General features: G+C 40.8%; 1 protein-coding gene across 6 annotated transcripts in view; it reads right to left on the bottom strand.

Moving 5' to 3' along the window:
- Positions 1 to 18,839, bottom strand: part of SBF2 (SET binding factor 2) — a 522,987-nt gene that overhangs the window by 82,798 nt on the left and 421,350 nt on the right. For all 6 annotated transcript variants that reach the window (XM_056802096.1, XM_056802098.1, XM_056802099.1 and 3 more), the window contains 5 exons: positions 14,957 to 15,127; positions 11,078 to 11,340; positions 8,231 to 8,403; positions 7,468 to 7,541; positions 6,507 to 6,702 (listed from right to left, as the gene is read on the bottom strand). In XM_056802096.1, coding sequence (XP_056658074.1) covers positions 6,507 to 6,702; positions 7,468 to 7,541; positions 8,231 to 8,403; positions 11,078 to 11,340; positions 14,957 to 15,127 — 877 coding nt within the window. The remainder of the gene's footprint in view (positions 1 to 6,506; positions 6,703 to 7,467; positions 7,542 to 8,230; positions 8,404 to 11,077; positions 11,341 to 14,956; positions 15,128 to 18,839) is intronic.

Below are 18,839 nucleotides of genomic sequence, written 5' to 3'. Positions count from 1 at the left end.
AAAACACTTTTTATACAAGTAAGGGAAGTAATGTTCAATAGATGGGCAGAGCCAATATAATTAAAATGACAATCCTACTCAAGCTAAACTATTTATTTATTGACATCCCAATTATATTACCAAAAATTATTTTATTGAGTTAGAAAAAAATAACAAAATTCATGAAGAACAAAAGATCAAGAATATTAAAAGAATTAATGGGAAAAAAACATAAAGGAAGCCTAGCAGTACCAGATTTTAAATTGTATGGTAAAGCAGTAATTATCAAAACTATCTAGTAATAGCTAAAAAATAGAATGGTAGATCAATGGAACAGAACCGAAATACAAAAAACATCAATAAAAGATTATAGTAACTTTGTGTTTATTAGAAGCATAGATTCAGGTTTTTTGGATAAGAAATCACTGGTAAAAATTTCTGGGATAAATGGAAGTTAGTTTGGCAGAAACTAGGTAAAAATCAGTATCTTACAGTATTTACTAAAGATAAAATCAAAATGGATACATGATCTCCATAAAAGGAGATATCATAAATAAATTGGAACAGGGAACATATTACCTATCAGATCTATGGATAGGAGAGGAATTTATGAGACAGCAAGAGAGAGAGAGCATTTTGAAATATAAAATGGATAATTTTAAGTACATTGAATTGAAAAGTTTTTTTGACAAATAAAACAAATGTTACCAAGATTAGAAGGAAAGCAAAGACTTGGGGAAAAAAATTAGTACACAGCCACTCAAAGAGAGATCATATCTAAAATATATAAAGAACTTTGTCATATTTATAAGAATAAGAGCCATTCTCCAATTGATAAATGGGCAAAAGATATGAACAAACAACTTTCAGATAAAGTAATCAAGGCCATATATAGGTGTATGAAAAAATGCTTTAAATCACTACTGACCAGAGAAATGTAAACCAAAACAATTCTGAGATATCTCATACACATGATGACTAGCTAAAATTGATCATGGCAAATGTTGGAGGGGATGTGGAAAAATGGGGAACTAATGATGGAATTGTGAATTGGTCTAATCATTTTGGAGAACAATTTGGAATTATACCCATAGTTATAAAACTGTATATACCCTTTGACCCAGCAATACCATTGCTGGGTCTGTTTCCTAAGGAGATCAGGGAAAAAGGAAAAGAACCTATATGTTCCAAAATATTTATAGTAGTTTTTTTTTTTTTTGTGGTGGCAAAAAACTGGAAATTGAGGGGATGCCTAACAAATGAGAAGTGGCTAAACAAATTGTGGTATATGATTGTGATGGCATATTACTGTGCCATAAGAAGCAATGAGCAGTCTAATTAAAAAAAAAAACTTAAAAAAAACTACATGGGATAAAGAACAGTGAAATGAGTAGAACCAGGAGAACATTATACAGGATTAATACTAGAAGAATAAATTGTCAATGTTACCCCCAGAGAGTGAGTTGAAAGGTGAAAACATGAAAGATTTAATTTGTATGATCAGTTGGTCTCCTGGATGATACCTTCTGAGATGTGGGGAGGGACTGGGACATTCGTGTATGGGATTTATATGTAGATATGAAGAAAAGGAAGCTAAACATATAAGAGATTTTGAATTTGTTCATGTACAATTTTCTTTTTCTTTGTATGTGGAAATGCTTGTTTTATTTGGTTTTATAAAATGTGGGAAAAAAAGAAGTCCAGTCTCCCTCTGTTAGCTCCCTACTCAAACTTGCGTGACTACCTAACATACATAAAATCCTCTGCCTGGCTTTTAATGACCTCCTCACCACTCTGTCTTTCCAATCTTTTTATACTTTGCTCCCTCACCCATATATACTGTGATCCGGTGACACTGGCTCCTTTTTATTCCTCAGATAAGATTCTCCATCTCCCAACTATGGGCATTTACACTGGCTGCTCCTCATGCCTGCAATTGTTCTCCCTTCTTATCTCTGCTTCCCGACTTCCCTGGCTTCTTTCAAGTTCTAGCTAAAATCCTAAGCCTTTCCTTATTCCTCTCAATGCTAGTGCCTTTCTTCTGTGGATTATCTCCTATTTATCTGTATATACTTGTTTGTACAGAGTTGTTCAGAAGCGGTCTCTCCCATTCAACTATAAGCTCCTTGACATTAGGAAATGCCTTTTGCCTTTCTCTGTATTTGCAGCACTTGCCACAGTGCCTGGTATGTGCTTAATAAATATTTATTGACTGACTGACTTTACATGGGTTATCTCATTTGATCCACATAATATCCCTGTGAGAGAAGGGCTATTATTATCCCCATTTGACAGATGAAAAGACTGAGGCTGACATAGGTTGTGCTTTGTTCTGGTTATGCAGCTAGTGTTGGAGGAAGAATTTTACTTAGGTTTTTCTTCACTCCAGATCCAGGGCTCTGCCTAGTGTACCATACTTTCAAAGGTCAGTGAAACCTTTGTCTGTGTTTCAGACCCCACAAATATAGTTCATCAAGTTCCCTCTGTCCTGCCTGTGTCCTCCAGACCTCCTTGGGCCTTGCCCATTGTCCTGTTGCTGAACAGAGATGTCCAAGGGGGAAACTATAGAGAGTTAAGAAGGTCTAGGAGTACAGCTGTGCCATTTGCTGCCTCACCTGGGGCAGAGAAGTCCCTCCGCATTTGGGTTTTAGTTTTCCTCATCTGTAAAATGGACACAGCTGGCTGTTTCCCTCACAGATCTATTATGAAAGTCAAATGAAACAAGGTAAATGAAGCCCTCATTAACTCCCCTAAAGCACGGAAATGTCTGTGGCAATTGTCTTATAATGTTCACAGTTTTCTTAACTTCCTAGGCTTTTGAAACAGCAAACTTGCTAACTCCTTTTTTGCCTAAGAGACTTCTGGGTCAGATTTGATTCCTTAGAAATTCCTTCTAAAATGATGAAATATGTGAATGAGATAAAATTCAGAATGTCCTCCTCAAGGCAAAGCATCTAGTTTACATCCTCAATATTCTCAAAGTAAAGCACTCAGCTTATAGGAATGAAATGTGTAAATATGTCTGTTTTTAGCTTTAAGGAAGTCTAGGATCAGACTTTTTATCTCACTTCAAGGGCATCATTAGGGCTCAAGACACGAGGAGACTCAGCCAGCTGTAGCTGCCTCCTTATCTCTTCTCATCCTTGAAAATGTCAGGGTGATATTTTCTGATTGGGGTAGACTTCACACCTCGATTGTAAGTCCTGGCCTCCAGACAGTGGGGATTGGACAGAGGAGGAAGGGGGGGGAAGTCTTGCATCAGGAACCTGTAAAATGTTTGTATTTGCACCCAGGCATTGCATTTGCCACTAGGGAATTTACCTTTCCTCATGAGGAAAAGAAATAAACTTTTGTCTCTTCTACTGTCACTTTCTGACTCCTTGTGTTTTTTTTTATTTGAGTGGGTGGCACTGGGTGCTCATTTTTTATCCCATATATATGTGTATTTGAGTTTTTGAAGAACCCAGACTTATGTGAGAGATATTAACTATTATGCAGTTAATTTTCCTGATTTATGTAGGGCTCAGGTTCCAGCATTCACTCCCCCCATCCCCCTTTGTTCCTATGTGACCAATGACACAAAAGACACTATATCTTTATCCCAATCTCAATTTCAAGGAAATAAACACTCTTTACAACAAAGTAACCAATAAGAACCAATATTACGTACTTGCTATGCATCAGACACTGCACTAACTTCTGAGGTTACAAAGACAAAAATGAAATAATCTTCCTAAAAAGTGGGAACAATAAGAAAAAGAAACTGAAAAAGAAAACATTTAGGCTCAGTTATGGGCAAGGGCTAATTGGTTATTTCCTGTGGTCTCCACTAAACCTTTGTCTGGAAATGACAAAATCCATATCTCCGAAGCAGTTACACAGTTACTGCCAAAGTCTACTATAAATTCCTACTAAAGTTTTGGAGCACAGAAAATAAATGGCTCTGTAAAGGAGAAGACAAGACTTAAATGGACTCTCAGGCATAAAAGTCCTTTACACATATTCATATGCCAAGAAGACAGCTGTGAGAGGCTTCTGTCTTTTGTCGACAGTCATTGGCACATCTGTTCATACTGAAGTAACTCATTTTAATGCCTATTTTAATAATATTTAAGTAAAATTTTCTTGTTATCATCCGATTCTCTGTCAATCTATATTCCTCACTATATAATACAGCTCTCCCCCTTCTACCCAGAACTATGATCGGTTTTAATACCCTTTAATAAAGCATATTCTTTGTTAAAGTGGTTGAAACACAAGATGACACTGAATCACTGAATGTGGCATGTCAGAGCTAGAAGGGATATGACCATCGACTCTAATCTTCTCATTGTACAGAAGAGGACCCTGAGAACCACGGTTGCTGCTCAGAGGGATGCTGCATGTTACTGGCAAAGTTTGGTCAGACTCTGGGTATTCTGTTTCCAGGGCCAGATTTCCTTCTGCTATACTGCCCTCCCACTCCAATCTGGCCAGTAAATTGGGCGCAACTATGGCTGTGAATTGAGATGCTAAATGATTATAATTTGCTAATCTTTGAAACACATAGAGGTTTAAAGGCAATATCTAGGTTAAAAGCAACATAGGGGGTAGCTGGGTAGCTCAGTGGATTGAGAGCCAGGCCTAGAGATGGGAGGTCCTAGGTTCAAATCTGGCCTCAGACCCTTACCAGCAAGCCACTTAACTCCCATTGCCTAGCCCTTACCACTCTTCTGCCTTGGAGCCAATACACAGTATTGACTCCAAGATGGAAGGTAAGGGTTTAAAAAAAATAAAAGCAACACAAACGCCACAAAGACTAGAGAGAAATGTGATGCAAAAACTCCTCCAAAGGTTCCTCCCTAGATAGACCAGGGCATCACAGAGCATAATGGTGGTGATGAGAACACTGGGGCTGCTAAGATTAAACATGAATCATTGCTTTACTTGAAAGACTCCTTTATGTTTAAGGATTAAGCCTGATATTAGGTCCTCCCAACCAGTCAAAGAAGTGAGTTAAAGCAGCATGCTTATGAGGGCAAGGTTAAAGGTAGGCAAAGTGAAAACATCTATTTGGTAATTACAATTGGCAAATCTAATTTGAGCCACCTGTCTTAATAACGTTGCAGAGCATTACAAGGGAAATGAGCTGAGGGAGTATAGATGACTCTAGCCATTCTGCACTGGGAGGAAAGACACCTCTAGGAATGCATCCTTCTAAACGAGGCTCAGAATTATCGAGCGTGTTTGGAAAATGCAGTGTAGCACATGACTAATATGGGCCTGAGAAAAGATAGAGAGACATTAGTGGGGAAGTGCAAATGCCATTCGTTCAACTGTACAACTACCACAATGACCACTCATTTTTGAGGGCTTTGTGCCCACCATCTCAGTTGGTCCTTGTGATAATCCCGAGAATGAAATAAGCAACAACGAGTGTGCCTCAAGCTCTGCGCCCACTGTTTAGCCTGCCTTCTCCGGGGGCCTCACCTGCCAAGTTGTTAGTCAACCTCATCACGGCCCCAGTCATTCCCAGGACTGGAACTACAGACAAAAGCACCTGCAATGGATACAGCAGGGTGAGCCCTGGAGTTGGGACCAGAAGACTCAGCTGCCCATTGGCTACTGACAAGCTGTGTGTGTTTGATCAAGTTACTTAATTTCTTCTGACTCCTTTGAGTTCCCTCAGAGGTAAAATCAAGAGAATACTTGTGACAGCATTCTCACAGGGCTGTTGTGAGGATCAAATGCAACAGATAATGTCGAAAATGTGCTTTGTATAAATTTTGTAAAGGGCTATAGAAATGTTCGTTATTCTTGTCATCTATAGGCAATTAATAAATGCTCATTGATTGATCCCCAATTATAATTTTGGGATCCCAATTATTAATAAGGAACATTCAAGCTAATTCAATATACTCAAAAGAGAAAAACTTAAAAAGTGAGAAATTAATTAAAGCATCAGATAATAATTAGGAAAAAAAAGACCCCTTCCATTATTTTCCTTGCAAAAGTGTGGCATCATAGGATGAAATTGAGAACAAAGCTCCTTTAGGCTAAGATACTGAGATTCCAGAGCCAGCAGGTCAGTAATAAGATGGATCGTGGGAACTTCCAGTTTCACTCGAGGTAAGTAACAGAAGTATTTTAGGAAATGAAGTGTTCTTGGCACCCAGTTAACCACACCAAATAGATGGCTGGCTGCTTGGTCCATCTGCAGATCTTACTAGTCCTGAAGTAACCCATTAAGCAAAAAGAACTAATGCTTGTTTGAACAAATACATTTGTGATTTATTGTTAGGAAGGTATATAAGATTCCTGAAATGATATGAAAGTGTCTAATCAATGATTGGCTATTGACAGGCCGAAGCGCATCGGGAAACGTCTGACTTCATAGAACACCAGTTCTTGCTCTCAAACAACAGCTAACGAAACCACCCCCAACAGTCACTCCTGATGAAATGATAGCTTTAATCATATCAGTTTGGATTCAAAGATCTGTATAACCTTTTAGTGGCCATGGATTTTTCGGATCTTGTGAGCCATACCTAGCTGGTCATGAGGAGTCCCTTTAAACAGAATTCTGTATGTGGTAAGAAACAACGCTCCTTCTGCAGGGAGGATGTGGGGGCCTCCAAGAAGTCCTCCTGTAGCTTCCTCTCTTCCATCGGGATCGAGTAGCACACGGAGGCCTTCACAAACTATTTCTTCTCCTGGAAGCAGGGTGGGTCTTAGAATCTTAGGCTAATGAGAAAAGAAATAGTATTATCAACCAAACTCTGGGCATTTAAGTACTCCAGAAACAACGTGGTTTTTCAGTTAGTGCACACGACTGATAAAGCTTCACTTGGAATTGCTACAACACCTCAAATAACAAGGCAGGTTTAGAATCATGGTTTTTGCAAGATTATCCAGGTTGGAGGAGGTGCTGGGGAGTCAGGCCTAGAAAGAGCCCCTGAATCCACTACAGTGATTTAAGGAAGGCAATAAAAAAGATAAGCCACAAGGCTCTATTTTAATGTTTGATTTTGACCCAAGTTATATGATGAAAAACCTGTTGCTCAGGGTCAGGGACTCTAGGAATGGGCAGAGAGTGAGTACCAGGTCTGAGCAGCTAGATCTCAGGGAACTGATTACTTTGACCAAATTTCTGGAAACTGGATGTGTATGGTCACTGTTCTTAAATTTTGGTTGAGTGGAGGGCCTGAGACTTTCCAAATGATCATTTGGTTTGTGGGTTCCCAGATCACTTCAGGTGGGGAAAAGTGCTTCCATTCAGCCAGGCCAGCTCTTTCAATAAGAGCCCTTCCCTTGGTTATCTGTAAGTCTGCTGCTTGTGTCTGTTCTCCTAAGCCAGCCAAACAACGGGCCAGAGCAAGTCATTCCCCAAAAAGGAATCGAATGACCTCTCCAGGGCTCAGTCATCACCTGCCACTCTTTGAAAAAGAATATGCTGCAAAATACAAAAGAAATTTGACTATGGGGAGAGCACACCTTCTGTCAAATTACCTTCTGGATTGGGGGGAGCCTTCTACTCTCTCGATGAACAGCCTCCAGGGTCTCGATGTGCATTGCTACAATTCCTAGATGGATTCAGAGTATTTAGGGTAAAATGGCATAAAAGAAGTAGAAACACACAAATGAGTTCTGAAATCCTATTTTAAAATAGTAATAAATTTAAATAGATATTACAGTTTAGAATCTATGACACCTTCTTCAACCTTAGTTCAAATGTCCTATCTTACATGAAAGTCTTTCCTCATATGGTTACCTGTTTGGACTTCCTCCCCCCCCCCCCAAATTATCTAATATTGATTTTGTATATATTTTGTATCAATTTGTGCATAGTTGTTGTTCCTCCAGCAGAAAAGGAATTCATCAAGAGTAAGGACTATTTTTTTGTCTTTGTATCCTGGTACTCAGCCCAGTGTTTGAGTAGGGCAAGAGTAAATACTTAATCTATGGATTATTCAGGTGTTGACCAGAGAGGCTAAAAGTTCTGACCCTGAAGTCAAAGGACCTTAGACTGGCTCCTAGCTTGTATGCTTATTTACTGAGCAATGTGACTTTGGGCAAGTCACTTAACCTTTAGGGTTGCAGGCTCCCTATCTATAAATCGAGGAATGATTCCTTTTATAATTCTAGATCTATGACTCATAAGTCATGGGTTGAACCAAAGCAGCTATAACAACAACAACAACAACAACAGGTAATTAAACCAAAAAAGGTAATTAAAAAATTCAGAAGTCTGAAAAATCTGCATGGCTGTTACCTGGTATCATGCAGTGAAGGCTCTTGATGTGATCCTGAGTAACTCCACTCTCAGTACAAACTTTATCAATAAACCGGGTAATGAAACGCACAACAGAATTGGCGATGTCACTGTTCTCTGAATCCTCAAAGCCACTCTCTGTGTCATAGCTCTCGGCAACACTTCCTGCAATGCTGAGATATGCAAGCAATAGAAATGGTTAACACTTGGCTGTCCCCAATTGACAAGCTATCAAAGGATATGAATTGGCAATTTTCAGAAGAAGAAATCAAAGCTATCTATAGTCATTAAAAGTGCTCTAAATCACTCATTATTAGAGAAATACAAATTAAAACAACTCTGAGGTACCACCTCATACCTATCAGATTGGTTAATATGTCAGAAAAAGAGAACGACAATTGTTGGAAGGGGTGTGGAAAAATTGGGACACTAATGCTCTTTGGTGAAATTGTGAACTGATCCAATCACTTTGGAGAACCATTTGTAACTATGCCCAAAGGGCTATAAAACTGCATACACTTTGAACAGCAAAACCACTACTAAGTCTTATGCCAAGTAAGAAATGACTAGCAAGAGGCTATTGAGTCGTAGATGTTTTGGAGGCTTCTTATTGGTTTCTTCTTTTGTTTATTTTAAAATACTCTATGTTTCTCTATAATTAGCAGCAGAAAAATCTATGGAAAAAATCTAAGGAATAGTAATATACAGATCTCAGTCCTGACAGCAGGTGTTCTTTTACTTTTTTGTGTACTAGACCCCTCTGGCAGTCTAATGAATTCTATAGATCCCTTTACAAATAACATTTTTTAAACAACTGAAGGAAATGCTAAATTTCAGTTCAAGGTTAGTGAAGATAAAGATGTAATTTTTTTTCCCCATCCAAGTGCAGAGGCATCCTGACATTTGTCCACAGATCACAGGTTAAGACTCCTTGATCTATAGAAAAGGGATGAAATTGGGAAACTGTGTTCCCTTCTTCAGGAGAGCTGCATGTGGAAACATAGGGCCAAATATGGGCTGGTGGCATCAAGACCAAAGGGAGAAGGTAGGCTGCCCTGGACAACAGATAAAGATGGAAAAGCATCCTGGGGAAGTGGGATTTGGAGCACCCTTCTTCCTGACCCATCTCTGCTGCAGTCATCACTATGTGAAACAATTACAGAAATATTAAATGCTAAACACCATGGTACTAATTCAGAAGGTATCTGATGCTTGATAAAGGGGGAGAGCACTCAGGCTGAAATAAGTGGAGAAGCCTTCCTGGAGAAGGCCTAATCAATCTTTGAATAACTGGTGGGATATGGCCAGATAGAGGTCAGAGGGAAAGCATGTGGGAAGACCCAAATGAACAAGAAAAGTATTGGATTTATAGAGGCAAAAGGGATATTTGCATAATGGAGTGGTAGGAAATAAGGCGAAATATTTACAGTAGGATCTGATTATGTAGGGCCTTGGAAATACAGCAGAATTCAGATTGGATGAGATACGTAATGGAGTCACTGGAGGTTTTGGCGATATTGAAAATAGTATTTTCAGAAGAAATGCTCTGATTGTGGCATGTAAAACTGAATAGAGGAAAGACTAGGCTCAGAGATACCAGGGAGGAAATGATCCATTTTAGTAATACAGGAGTCAGGAGTAGGCTGGCAGCAAGTGAGATGAGTAAAAAAGTGACAATTTAGGAAAGAAACCTTTCAAATGAAAAAGTTACAAGGATGTGATGATTATCTATCCCCGAGATGACAGAGAAGAAACAGTCAAGGATGAGCCCAAGGTTTCCAGCCCTAGATAATGGCAGAATGACTTTGGATTACCAACAGTACAGGGAAAGGTTTCAGGAAAATAAAGGCTGGAAATGTACTTCGTGCAATCAGAATAAGCTGAAATTGAGAGTGGATGAGGTTACTAAGAGAGAATACAGGAAGGAAAGAATACTGGGAGACATCCACTTGGGACAGGAGCAAAACAAGTGAGACAAAAAGGGTGACAGGTAAACTGGAAAGGCAGGAGAAGAACAAGGCCAAAGTAGGGTCACAGCATCCAAAGGCAGGGAGCATCCCCTCATTTCTCACCTGGCTGAACTACTTTGGGACTTTTCTGACGTCTCCACCATGCCTCATTAATGGGGGAGTGGGAGAGGGATGTGAATTCCAAACCCTCATTTAAGCAGAGAGCTTAGATCAGACAATCTCATTCTCACCTGGTCATGCAATAGTCTGGGAAGTCCCAAAGTATTAGGACTTCTCTGACTGACTTTTCTATCATGCTCCCATGTTAGGTACCTTCCCCTCCGCCCGACACACTACAGCTTCCTTTTCTGTGTTCTCTTCCCCCATTAGAATATAAGCTCCTTGAAGAAAGACTATTTAAACAAATATTTGTATCTCTGGCACTTAGCACAGTGCCTGGCATATAGCAGATGCTTAACAAATGTTTATTGACTACTGACTCAAGACAGAGAATAAACAGTCAAGGCATCAAATGTGGCAGGGGTTAAAGCTGATGGAGACATGAAACAGAGCCACTGGGTTTGACAAAAAGGAGGCCACTGTGATCCTGAAGGGACTAATTAATTTCACTATGATGATGAGGGGAAAAGAGAAAGATTGACGGGAAGGATGGATTAGAAGTAGATAGAACAGATATAAATCATAGATAGGTTCATGGTGTTTGACAGTATTTAGAAAGAGAAATAGAATCCAGTAAAGCTCTTTTAAGCTGAGGAAATGATCGTTCTGAAATGACACTGAGATGTCAAGATGATATTCTATAGGAAAAACCTCCTCTTTAAGAATATATTGGCCCAAGACCATCCAATAGTCTCCATGCTCTCTCTTGTTCCCAAACCTGTTTGTGACAATGCTGTTGCTCCCGCTCTCCCAGTCTCCAGTGGCAGATGTCCTCAGGAGTTTGTTTTTACTTGTGTCCAGTGGTACCAGCAGGTTGACCATGAGGTTTGCAAAGTGGATTGCCTGGCTAAAGACTGTACTCTCTTCCTTTTGCACCAGCTCCTGCTGCATCTCTTTGCTCAGTGTAGGCCACAAGCGCAGCTGCTCTGCAGCCAAGTCCATTGCAGTCTTCTCCTGGTCTGTGCTTTTCAGAATTTTCTCCTATGAAATGTATGACATTCAAGAGAAAATACTAATCACTTAATGTAATCCAAAGAGTGAGAAAGATTGTTAAAAATGCAGAACATTTCAATAGATTAACGTTTGGATAACTATAACTGGTTGTGTAAAAAATAAATTAAAATGGGTGGGGGAAGAGGCAAGAGGCCCACCTATTATTCTCTACCAAATTACCCTCCAAAAACCTATGATATAACACCTCAAAATGCATTCTGGAGCAGCATCACCCACAAAAAGATGAGGAGAAATAATTTTTCTACCCAAAACAATTTAGAAGGCCAGCAAGACAAATTTCTTGCATTGGGGTGGAAATGGAGTGCAAAGCAGCATGCCAAGGCAAGCCTCACTGGGGCAATAGGCCTTGGGGGCAGCTAAATTAGCATCAAAGGCTTACAGAGCTCTTAGCCACTGACGGTGGTGGGTGAAGAGGTTGGGCAACTTTTTTCCCTTTCTTCATTTTATTTTTGTTTGAGATTCCTTCCACAAAACGATTAATATGGGAAAATGCTTTATATGATTGCACATATAAAATCTATATCAGATTGCTTACCATCTCAGGGAACAGGAAGGGGGAGGGAGAGGATTCAAGACTCAAAATCCTTTTTAAAACGTTAGAAACTAATTTTACATGTAACTGTCAAAAAAACTAAACAAATATGGAGTTAATTTTAATTCTTAGTATTTTAATGAAACTCTAATAAGGGTTCAGTGAAATTAGGTAGATTTCCCCTTCATCTGTAAGCCTAATCACTTCCAATGTATTAATTAAGGTAAATAATTGGCTTACTGTTCCCTGAAACAATGTTGAAGTACTAGCTTTTTAGTGTGTTATTACAGATGGCTGTGATAGAAAATACTTAATTTTCTTGGAAGTAAGGGCAGTACAGTTGAATATAGTATTTCTAAAGTGATTTTTTCTTCTAGAGCAGGGTGCCCTACCAGGTTGAACATCTAGGTCTTATCAGAATTAAATTATATGGAATGAATTTTTTTTTGAGGGGGAGTGGTATATGGGTAAGGATTTGTTTGACTTTAGCTATTTAAGACAAATAGAAAGGACAGAAACACAAACTTTAGTGTTTGATCTACTAATTACTTTGAAAAAAAAGTTACTACATGTTTAAAAAGCCTACCGATGGGACACAGTCTAATTTGATTTCAAAAGCAATGACAGACATACTTATCTTTAGTAGTCTATGAGGAAAGAAATATATCTATCGAAAGTCAATTCTTAATCAAATCATATATTTCAAAGGAAATGCAGCAAAACATACTTCACTTACCATTCAATAATCATTTAGATTATGAGATATGAGAGAAATGATTATAAAAATTGAGCTTTTACCAGCTGGATGAATGAGAAGGCACCTAATCACAACTCTCACCTGGGGCCATTAGGAGTAGAATGCTAGTTTAGTTAAGATTCTAGCTGTATGTGCCCAAAGTGGGAACTTCCAATGACTAAACTTTGAAGGCTCATTGTCACAATCATGTGTCTAGTCGACTCTCATAATGGAAGAATAACTATAATAATACACATTGATAAAAAGCAGTGTTTAAGCCCCTAGACAGTAATGTTTGCCCAAGGTGTTCCATCCAGCAATCTCTAATACATAAATGCAATGCATCTTTCAATTAAATGCAGGGCCAAAGAGTTGCCTCTTTAAAATTATCTTCTATTGTCATACAAATAGGACCTACACTCACATGTCAGATGAAGCACAGAAATTACATAAACCAAATCAGCACAACCCCATCCTGGTCATAGGAAGTATTCTGTTATATACTTGGATAGAGCACTCGGCACAGTGCCTGGCACACAGTGAGGTCTTGGTAAATTTTTGTTGACTTAGTAAAAGAAAAGGCACAATCTCTGCCCTCAGAAGAACTCTCTGAGGTAGAGTTGTGGGGGCAGGACAATATAGGATTTAATATAACAATATTTAATCAACAGGTACTTATTTAAAATGGCAGTTATGAGCCAGGCAGTATGGCAGGCCCCGGGATACAAAGACAATAAAAGAAACAGTCCCTGCCTTTCAGGAAGCTTACATTTTATGGGGACGGGGAAATAACATGTACATGAATAATCATGTCACGGGGCCATTATGTTACATATGCTTAACTGAGGTACAAATACAATGCTGCTATAGTCCGGGGAGGAAAATAGAACCTCTGGCTGGAATTACAGGAGGTTTTGTAAAGGAAATGACATTTAAGTTGGAGTAGGAATGATGAGTTGGATTTTAATGGGTGGTGTTGTGGGGTGGGGAAAGAAGGAAGGATTCCAGGAAGTGGAATGAGGAATGAGGAAGTCATGAAAGCAAGAAAGCAATACATTGGGGACATGATGGATAAGCCAATGTGTTCTGCTGGTTGAGATATCAATTCATAGAACTTTTTTTTTTTTTAAACCCTTACCTTCCATCTTGGAGTCAATACTGTGTATTGGCTCCAAGGCAGAAGAGTGGTAAGGGCTAGGCAATGGGGGTCAAGTGACTTGCCCAGGGTCACACAGCTAGGAAGTGGCTGAGGCCAGATTTGAACCTAGGACCTCCCGTCTCTAGGACTGGCTCTTAATCCACTGAGCTACCCAGCTGCCCCCAATTCATAGAACTTTTAAAGATTTCCATTTAAATTGCTAGCTGAGCTATACGCTTGAAGAGATTCTTTCCAATAGTGTACAGTTCCACTGAAAACTGCTGAGCGGAGCCACCATGGACAGAAAGGACTTGTGCTGTAACTTATTCAATGGCAGTACAGCTGAGAGAGAGCTGGTTACCCAAATCTGACTGCGGAGGATCTGCGTTACATCTCTCTTTTATTCCTGTTTCTGTTGAAAGTGCTTTCCAGTTATTGGCTTGTGCATAGCCGTAATTGGTGTCTTCTTCACCTGTCACTAAACATTACTTTAGGTAGCCAGATCTTTTGAAGTATGGACAAAAGTCCACAGAATTTGCAGTCATCATTTCCCAAGTGTTTGTTCTCTTCCAACACCTTAAGTCCCCTCTGAGGGGCACTTGGGTTCCTTCTAGTTTTTCATGATTATAAATAGCACTTCTAGAAACCATCTCTGTACAAATTACTTTTTCCCCCTTGGGATTTATATCCTTGGGCTATCTGTTCCAAAGTGGAATTTTCAAGTCAGAGGCACAGTTTTGTAGCTCTTGTTACATGCTGCCAGACTGAGCTCCCCAAAGGTGGAACCAATTCACAGAGCCACCAGCATTATGCCAGAAGGCCTGCAGGGCTCTGGCAATAGTGTCTTGGTTACTTTAAGAGGACATTTATAAAAGGAGAACTTTGTAATAGCATAGACTTAAAGGGAGAGATTTTTAGGATGCTCCTTACCTCGGTTTTCCAATAACTGTTCCCCTAAAGAGTCACAATGGGTTCTTATTTGTTAAAATTCAGTTCTTATGAACTGTTCAAAGATATTAATACAAATAAACATGATACCAGAAATTAACCTAGAAAATAACAAGCAAAAAACCCAAAGCATCTGAGTTTGTTTTGGGAAATTGTGACTGTCTGTTTAAAAATTCTCTTCCATTGTAGTCTGAATTCTAGTTCACAAAGACATTTCATATTTTCTCACCTTTAGCTTCAAGTATGATAAATGATTGTCTTCCTTGGCTGAGAGGTACAGGGAGCGAACTTGATTTTGCACATTATTGTAAAATGTTGTCTCCCAAAACTGTTGATTAGTCCATATGGGGTGGTCCTGCACACAGGTATAAGCAAACTGACTGACTCCTGGGGCGAGTTTCTGTGAGAATACACAAAAAAGCAACCATCAGTGTGGAAACAATTTAAATCACCCAAAAGAACATCTCTAACAACGTTTACTCAAAGAATGTTTCTAGTAACATTTATCTCCACCCCCAATTGCATGTAAAAACAATTAACCTTCACTTTCTAACATTTCGAGTTCCAAATTCTCTTTTTCCCTAGGATGGTAAGCAATTTGGTATACGTTTTACATGTGTGATAATGCAAAACTTATTTCCACATTAGTTCTGACATGGAAGGAGATACATCAAATAACAAAGAGCATAAAGAAAATAAAGTGAAATAGAGTAGGTTTCGATTTGCATTCAGTTTATGTTAATAATTTCTTTGGAGATAGAGAGCATTTTTTTCATGGATCCTCTGGAACAGTCCTGGATCATTGTATTGCTGGGAACAGCTATCTTTCACTGTGGATTATCATACACTATTGCTATTACTGGGTACAATATTCTCCTGATTCTGCTTATTTCACTCTGTATCATTTCATGTAGGTCTTCCAGGTTTTTCTGAAATCATCTTGTTTTGCCATTTCTTATAGCACAATAATCTTTCATGGTCCTGGCCAATGCGGGCTTTGAAGTCTCCCAGTAGTATCAGCTTGTCATTGGTGGGCACTGAGTGCAGGATGGCACTCAGGTCAGAGTAGAACTGCTTGATGGTCTCCTCTGTGCTGGTCAGTGTTGGGGCATATGCGCTGATGACTGTGGCATACCTGTCTTTGCTGAGAGTCAAACGGATCTTCATGAGCCTCTCGCTGATGCCCACAGGCAAGTCTGGCAGCTCTTTGAGCAAACTGGTCTTGATAGCCAGGCCAACACCGTGGATTCTGTCTTCATTTGAAGCTCTACCTTTCCAGAAGAAGGTGTATCCAGTGTGTGGGTTCGCTGAGTGATCCCTCTTCTGGTAAGTGTGTTTCGCTTAAGGCTGCAATGTCGATGTTATATCGCGCCAGTTCTTTACCGATTAGAGCTGTTCTTCTCTCAGGTCTTGGGGTATTCTCTCTGTCAAGTAATGTCCTGATGTTCCATGCTCCTAGTAGGAGTTTCTTTGCATTTTTTCTTTGATTTCGACCGCTTAAAGGGATGACCCACCAGCCACAGTGGGCTGACCGGGTGTTTGTAGGGCAGGCAATGTTTGGGACACCTTTTCTAGTCCCCTCCCTTGATTAGGGTGAGCAGTGCTGTCCTAGAGAGGGCTGCTCAGTCGCCCAGGATGCTGCTGAACGTCCCTGCTGCCCTACAGGGCCAAGCGACCACTGGTCCGTGGGCCGCCTACGTGCAGGATCATGACTACAACTGCCAGTGGTCACCTCCACCTGTTGCGTCGCCACTCCCCTATCACTGCAGGTCTTGAAGAGGGTGGACGGGGTTAGGATAGATGAGTGTGCACAAAGATACTTGTGCGTGAAGGAGATTTAAGTGGAGAAGTCGATGCACAGAGACAGTCCCACTCTCTCGGCGTTGGAAGCCTGGGTCCAGTGGCACGAAAAGTTGTTGCACCTGGAGACTTCCTCAGCTGCATTGGATAGCCGTGTTGTCTTTTGTGCTCCAACACACCCTAAGCACTCCACAGTGCCTTGCTGCATCGCCATCTACCTTCTTGTTGGTTTCTTCTGCCTGTTCCGCTGAAGCAGTCTTCACATGCTGGGTGAGCAAGGCCCTGGTTCACCAGGGGTCGACGACCCGATGGCTACCCTCACAAGGTTTAGCCGGCCTGTCGTGGCCGTTGCCCGGGGTGTGGCCGCTGCCGCATGCTAGCAGCTACTGGGAGCCACAAGTGAGAGCTGGGTGTCAGGTGGGGGTCAGAGGCTGGAGAGCTGCCCTAGGAGGGCACAATAATATAATATAGCACAACAACAACAACAATAATAATAATAATAATAATAATAATAATAATAACATTGTCATTCTCGGTCACTGAGAGATTACCACTAATATAGCACAATAATATTCCATCACAATTATATTTGCTTCTTGTAATTTACATTTTACTTCTTGTGATGCTCTCTATCTCTTGTTTGGTGATAAATTCTTCCTTTATCCATAGATCTGACAGATCTACTATTCTATGCTCCCCTCATTTGCTTATGGTATCACAATTTGTCTAGATCGAGTACCCTTTTTGATCTTGTCTTGGTATATTGTGTGTGCTAATTGGCCTATACCTAGTTTCTGCCATGCTGTTTTCTTATTTTCCCAGTATATTTAGTCACCAAAGAAAGTTTCACAACACACTCTGCAGGACTAGTTTTGCATATAATCAACTTAATAATTCTACCCAACCAACATTTATTCATTGTCTGCGATGGCTGAAAGATAGCACTAAAGAAGCAGAAAATGCAAAAATTGCTCAGACAGGATTTAAAAGTCTGTGTGTGTGTGTGTGTGTGTGTGTGTGTGTGTGTGTGTGTGTGTGTTCAGGGAGTAGTTATCAGTGAGTTTGTTGGTTGGATTTGGTGGGATTTTTGAATTCAGCTCTGTGATTTCATTGGTTTAAAAAGCTCCTGATGGGCAGATTTCGATCTTCTGCCATGTCTACAGTTGTTTTAGAGACTTGCCTGGGGGACTGAGCACTTCAGGGATTAGCTCAGGGTTACCCAGTTAGTTAGTGTCAGAGGAGGGACTTGAATCCAGGTCTTCCCGACTCTGAGGCCGCCTATCTGTCCACTAGGAGGCTCTCTATGCAATGGTTCTGCCCAGTTTCTAGCTAACACATCTTACAAAGAAGATTCTCCAAAGCTCTGGTTTAAAGATCCTCCCTGGGGCCAGAAGTCCACGTGTGGGGAGGGAACCTCCTTCATCTCCCTGGCCTCACTTCCCCTCTCCTGCCTCCCCTTGCTGCCCTCACTGCCCCTCTCCCCCCTCCCTTCCTCCTCCTCTCCTTCTTTGTCTTTCCACATCTTGTGAAGCTGCCTCTTCCTGACTGGTCTATGAGCGACCACATCGTTCCTCCCCAAGATGGCCTTGGGCGCTACTTTGATTTACCTTGTGGCAGGCTGGAGTTCAAAGGAGTCTGAATGGTAGCTTTTGCTCATTTCTCATGAAAAAATGAGTGCAACGGCACGGTGGGCAGACTTTTTGTAGACTGAGAAAAGGCTGTGTCGGACGTGTGAATGGACAGAGTTGTTCTGAGAGCGAAGCTTAAGAAAGCAAGTGCTGTGAAGGAGAGGGAGAGCCAGGAGGGAAGACTAGGCTTGGAGTCAGAACGCTTTGACTCAGACCCACTTTGGATAATTAGTAATTGGGTGACTTTGGGTGAGTCAACCATTTTCCAAGTTCAGGATTTAGGTGCCCGGTGCTGGGCCCAAGTCCTAGGGATTCCAAGAGAGGCAACCCCAGGGTCCCTGCCCTCACGGAGCTACAATCTAAGGAGGGAGGCAGGCGATGTGTTAATGGCAGGTACAAGCAAGACATATTCAGGGTAAGCTCCAAGCAAGGCTGGAGGGAAGGAATTCGAATGAAGGGGGCTAAGGAGCAAGAAAGGCCTCTTGGAGAAGGTGGGCTTTGTGCTGAATCTGGAGGGAAGCCAGGACGAGGACCAGAGGAGGGAGAGCATTCCAGACAGGGGATGACCAGCAGAATGCTCAGAGCTGGAAGATGGGGTGGGACAGGGCAGAAAGGCAGGGAGAGGCCGGGGCCTAGAAGCCTGTGACATGAAACAAGACACTGGGCCACTCAGAGGGGGCTCCT

Source organism: Monodelphis domestica, chromosome 6, assembly GCF_027887165.1.
Source record: "Monodelphis domestica isolate mMonDom1 chromosome 6, mMonDom1.pri, whole genome shotgun sequence".
In the NCBI taxonomy this organism is placed as follows: domain Eukaryota; kingdom Metazoa; phylum Chordata; class Mammalia; order Didelphimorphia; family Didelphidae; genus Monodelphis; species Monodelphis domestica.
Note: the sequence above shows the minus strand (reverse complement) of the source record. Positions and strands in the feature narration are given on the sequence as shown.